Consider the following 5,480-nt stretch of genomic DNA (forward strand, 5'->3'; position numbering starts at 1 on the left):
GGCTGGCGCGGGCGGGCGGGCAGCGCTGTCCCGGAGCCTGCCAGCCCCGTGCGGATCCACTCGCCCCGCTTCCTCCGGTGCGTGTCTGCTTTATTTTCCGCCTTAGCCGGGCGGGCGCCGCGCTCGCGGGCCGCGGAGAGCGGGTTTCACGGCGGGCTCCCCTCCGCACCACCTCGGGCCACCCCAGCGCGGGGCCGGCAGGAGCCCTCGGCGGGCGCCCGGCGGAGGCGGAGGGGCCGCGCCCGCGTGTGAGGGGCGAGGGCGGGCGGGCGGGAGGAGGGAAGGGCACAAAGGCCGGCGGTGGGTGCCGGGGTCCGGCCGGCCGGCCGGCCGTGGAGGAGGGGCGCCCCTGGCCGCTCATGAATATTAACCGAGCCTGCGGCCTAGCGCGTCCCGGCCGGGCCCAGCGCCCGGCCCGCGTCCCCGCTCCTGCCCGCCGCGACGCCCGGCAGCTCGGCCCGAGCGCGCGGGAAGGGTAAGCCCCGGGTGCTGTCTCTCCCCGAGGTCTCCCCGCACCTTTCCACAACGACATATTTGGGCCGCCGCTCTCCCCCCGACCCGCCTCAGGAAGGGGCGGGGGAAATAGTGGTGGGTGGGTGGTTTTTCTTTTTCCTATTTTTTTTCCTTTTCCCCCCAAGGTGGCCACAAGGAAAAGGGAAACACCAGAGTCGAGTCGTAGTCGGGGGAGCAGCCCCGAAATAAAAGTTCCTGGAGCTGCGGCTTCATTGATGTAGCCCGGGAAGAATGCCCCGGAGCGGGAGCGGCGCCCGCGTCCCACCCGCGGCCGCGCACGCCTCCCCGCCCGGCCCGGCGGTCCCCACCCAGCCCCGCCGCGGGCCAAGGAAAACAGCCGCCGCCTCCTCCGGGACGCCGGCCGGGCGGAGAGGCCGCGCTGGGGACGCTCTCGCGGCAGCGTGGGCCGCCCGCCCGGAGCCGCCGCCGGGTCAGCGCCGGTCCCGGGCGAGGCTGGCTTTGTGTTTGTTTTTTGGAGGGGTGGAAAGAAAGCGACGAGGGGGTCTGGAAAAGTGGGATCCCATTTTAGCCCCGTGGGGCAGAAAACTTGCGCTGAGTGGTGGCGTGTGGGTGATGCAGAGGAGCACGCACCCCCGCTGCGCTGCCTGCGAGATACACGCACCCAAATGCACTTGAACCGGGAATGTTTTTTTCTTGAGGGCTGCACCACAGCCAGGCGTGTTTGACGCAACCACCGGGCAGTGCTGAGGTCTCTCCCTCTCTCTCTCTTTTTTCTCCCTCGGGTTTATAGGTTTTTCCTTGTTTTATTTATTATTTTGTTGTACGTTTGATTTGTGTGTTTCATCTGCATGGGCCGAATAACCCTTGGAAACGCGAACTTGGCGTAGGCATGTGGGCAAGGCTGCGATGAGCGCCCGGACAAAGTTCATGTCCTTTAACTTCTCCTTCTAGGAAGGATCTCTCTGGGAGCCGACGCTCGATCCTTCACGACCCGCCCGGGTTTCTGGACTCAAGAGTGACCCTGGGAGGAAGGGGATCGCTTTCTGCGGTTGGGCTGGACGCTTCGCTGCCAAAGACGGACCTGTCGCCTTTGTTTTTAAGCCTCCAGAAATGGAAGAAGACGGCGGAGGAGTCAGTTGAAGTCCGAAAAAAATCCCATCATTTGAAGGGGCTTCGTGAAAACCTTCATTGCCCAGCACTTTGTTTCACCAGCCCCGCCCCTCCTCGGAGCCTCGTGCGGAATTCTTCCCCTTTTGGTGCGTGGTGGCATTTCCCCCCCAATGTGGACTCCACAGGATTTGTCCCTTTGTAATTTGAAATGAAATGATGGCCACGCGTCGGACTGGTCTGCCTGAGGGAGATGGTGACAAGCTCAAGGCTTGCGAGGTAAGTGCCCCATCCCCCGTGTGTCCTGCGAAGTCTAGGGTCAGCCGCCACCCGGCCTCCTCAGGGGCTTCCCCGGGCTTTGAGCTGGTGGGTGGCAGCGCCCAGCTTGGCGGGGAACGAGGTGAAGCCTGTCTACTTTTGTTTCTAGGGACTTAAGTGATTCTTTTGCAAGAATCCCTCAACTTAGGAATGTCCCCATCCTGGTCACCCCTTCACAGATCGCAGAATTCTCCCGTCTTTGGGGGCTGTGAATACTACAAGCCTAAGAATAGGGCACCTCGGTCTGCGTTTCCTTGCAGTCCCTTTCCTCCGATAGTTTTTGGGTTGAGCTGGTTGGAGGTGGCTTTGTGCCTTTTCTACGTTTTATTCCTGTGTGTGTGTCTAGAGATTTTCTCCGAGGTGGAGAAAAGGCAGTTGGTATGCTTGGAGCACCTAGAACTTGGTCTTTGACACTGATGGGGTCCTGCCTGCTGTTGGTGCAGGTCTCTGCCTTAGGTAGAAAAAAAAGTCTTTTTCCCATGGACAGTTCAGGCACAGCCTAGGAAAACAAAAATTACAATAGTGTAATTCCAACCCCTTTAGACTCTCCTGCCTTTACTGTTCTTTTATTTAAGCCCTTACTTTTGCAGCTCAGGAGTTCGTGGAGCTGCTCTGGGGTGTCAGGTTCTTGGATTGCTGGTGGAAGCATCTTTACAAGGGCGTAAAAAAGATGTTACTCTAGGCTTCCTGGATTTTTTTTTGACCAGGCAGGACAGAAATAATATAAAATAATCTACCGACTTATGACACTCAGACACCCTGTTGCCTCTCATACCCTTTTTTCCCCTCCTTTTGTTTGGAGATTGGAATATTTGGAGTTTACTTCCTTAATGAACATTTACCATTGGTGGTTTCTGTAATTTGCTTTTTAAAACAGACCGAGTATTGTTATCCTTTACTCTTGGCTTTTGAGATGCCTCTTTTTTGTTGCAAGGTTGACGATTATTTTAGACAACTGTAACATACCCAAATGAGCCTTCACCATTTCATCATCTCCTTTGCACTTCATCAGTTACAGGCTTTGAAACAGTGTCCAGTTCTGAGTGTGTGGGTTTTGGCATTTTCATGAAAATGAATCAGAAATTAAAATTTGGGTTCATAAAGCATGCAGAGACACTTGCTTCATGCTGTTGACTTCATGTTGAATTAGAAACTTTATGCAGAAAATGCTGTAAGCTACAGTATGCCATTCCTGTATAGTTTATTAGGCAGAACTGTAAGCTTACATTTAGAATCAACGTTTTACTTCTTGACATTTGTAAACACCTGCTTGCAGGTAAAAGCATGATTAAGTATAACACCACAATCCTCTGATCATGGTGAACCATAATAACTCCTTTTGGAAGGCCTGCAGTACAACCTGGTGATTGCTTAATGTGTATTGTAGTTACATAATAACATGTATTGTGGCCCTAAAGCTTTATTTGTCATTGTCTTCTGAATACTTTAATTAGCATGCGATTTGCATTATATTTGGATGAACTAACAGTTATTTAATTTTTGTGTGTGTCCCTATCATTTAAGGGATGCCCTGAAACCAAGAATTTAGACTTGTCTTTTACTTGGCTGGAAAGCAGTGGTTCCAGTTAGTTGCACACTTGGCTTTTATTGACAATGACAGTTATATATTTTTGGATGGCTGTGAAATTTGCTTTCATTTGGATCTTCATGCTGGCATGGCTATATGATTTCTAGTTTGGGAATTAAGAGAACACAGTATTATCTCTGTTTTTCTCATTTAAAATATATATACAGTACTTGAATTTGGGATTAAACTGCAATAACGTTTGGCTTTTTAAAAGAATAGGTAGATATTTTGTTTAAATTCTATGTGGAAATGGAAATAAAGGGCTTTGGGCTACCAGAGAACATTTTAAACCTTAGGATAGGGAATAAAGAGAACTTATGTAATTAATTATTGCCTCTGTTTTGTCGTGATGTGGTTTTATTTGTTTTTTTGAGACAGAGTCTCACTCGGTTGCCCTGGGTAGAGTGCTGTGGAGTCATCATAGCTCACAGCAACCTTGAACCCTTGGGCTTGAGCAATCCTCTTGCTTGAGCCTCTTGAGTAGCTGGGACTACAGCTAACTGCCACAATGTGGCCTGGCTAGTTTTTCTATTTTTAGTAAAGACAAGGTCTTGCTCTTGCTCAGGTTGGTCTTGAACTCCTGTGCAATCTACCAGCCTTGGCTTCTCAGGCTGCTAGAATTACAGGCATGAGCCCCCTCGACTGGCAATAGCTGTGAGGTGTTTTTCTCTCTGATGGTTCTGAGGCACACTAAATCTGTGAGTATTTTTTAGTAATAGGAAGGAAGTTACCATGGGAATCCTTTGGGTTGGTAGAAATTTAGGTCTTTGAACGCTGCACTTAATTTTTTGTCCTCAATTTTATTAGATGTATTACACTCTAGAGTAGTACTATCATTCTTTAAAAATTAAAAAGAAATCAATGTGTTCCTGAATGTGTTTAAATAATAAATTCATTTGTGTTTTTAACTAACCAAGAAATGAACATATGTATCTGTAGGACAGAAGAAATCAATGCCTACATTAATAGGAGTCTCTGTTTCATGTCTTATCTAATTAGCTAACTCCATCTGCCATGAATAGTCTATTGCTTTGTTAAAAACCAATCAGAGGGGTGGCACCTGTGGCTCAGTGGGCAGGGTGCCGGCCCCATATACCAAGGATGGAGGGTTCAAACCCGGCCCTGGCCAAACTGCAACCAAAAAAAATAGCTGGACATTGTGGCGGGCGCCTGTAGTCCCAGCTATTTGGGAGGCTGAGGCAAGAGAATCGCCTAAGCCTAGGAGTTGGAGGTTGCTGTGAGCTGTGTGATGCCACAGCACTCTATAGAGGGTGATAAAGTGAGACTCTTATCTCTACAAAAAACAAACAAACAAACCCTCCCCAAAACATCAGAGATTGGTTTCATCTAAGTATTACAGTCTAATATTGTTGATATAGGAATAAATTTAGGCACTCAACCCCTCCACAAAGAATGTATTGGAGGATTCAGAACAAATAGCAAACAGCTCTTTTCAAATGAAGAATTGTGACAATTTGGTAGAATATGTCTTGGCCTCACTTGGTAAGGTTGGTCCAGACTGTGTTCATGCAGATTTGTATATGTTGTGCATTAGAATCACTTTCTATGGATTCTTCCCTTTGAATCCTTGTGATGTTAACACCCCTGTCATATTATACCCATAGTTTCATTGTTCAAGTTTAACTTGGCTTTTTTTTTTTTTTTTTGGAGACAGAGCCCCACTGTGTGGCCCTGGGTAGAGTACCGTGGCATAATCACAGCTCACGGCATCCTCAAACTCTTGGGCTCAGGCGATCCTCTTGCCTCAGCCTCCTGAGCAGTTGGGACTACAGGTGCCTGCCACCAGGCCCAGCTAGTTTTTCTTTCTTTCTTTTCTTTTTTTTTTCTTTTAGTAAACATAGGGTCTTCCACTTGCTCAGGCTGGTCTCAGCCTCCTGAGCTCAGGCAGTCTACCCGCCTCAGCCTCCCAGAGTGGTAGGATGACAGACTTAAGTAGTGTACCTGGGCAACTTGCTGTTTTTTTTTTTTTTTT

At 49.4% G+C, this 5,480-nt stretch overlaps 1 protein-coding gene across 1 annotated transcript in view; it reads left to right on the forward strand.

The window, feature by feature from the left end:
• The first annotated feature begins 14 nt into the window (after positions 1-14).
• Positions 15-5,480, forward strand: part of ARHGAP21 (Rho GTPase activating protein 21) — a 149,338-nt gene continuing 143,872 nt past the window's right edge. The window contains exons 1-2 of the mRNA XM_023511438.1: positions 15-77; positions 1,426-1,860. Of these exons, the coding sequence (XP_023367206.1) occupies positions 1,798-1,860 (63 nt within the window). The 5' untranslated portion in view covers positions 15-77; positions 1,426-1,797. The remainder of the gene's footprint in view (positions 78-1,425; positions 1,861-5,480) is intronic.

The sequence above is a fragment of the Otolemur garnettii genome, unplaced genomic scaffold (assembly GCF_000181295.1).
Source record: "Otolemur garnettii isolate 467f Iridium unplaced genomic scaffold, OtoGar3 scaffold00019, whole genome shotgun sequence".
Classification (NCBI taxonomy): domain Eukaryota; kingdom Metazoa; phylum Chordata; class Mammalia; order Primates; family Galagidae; genus Otolemur; species Otolemur garnettii.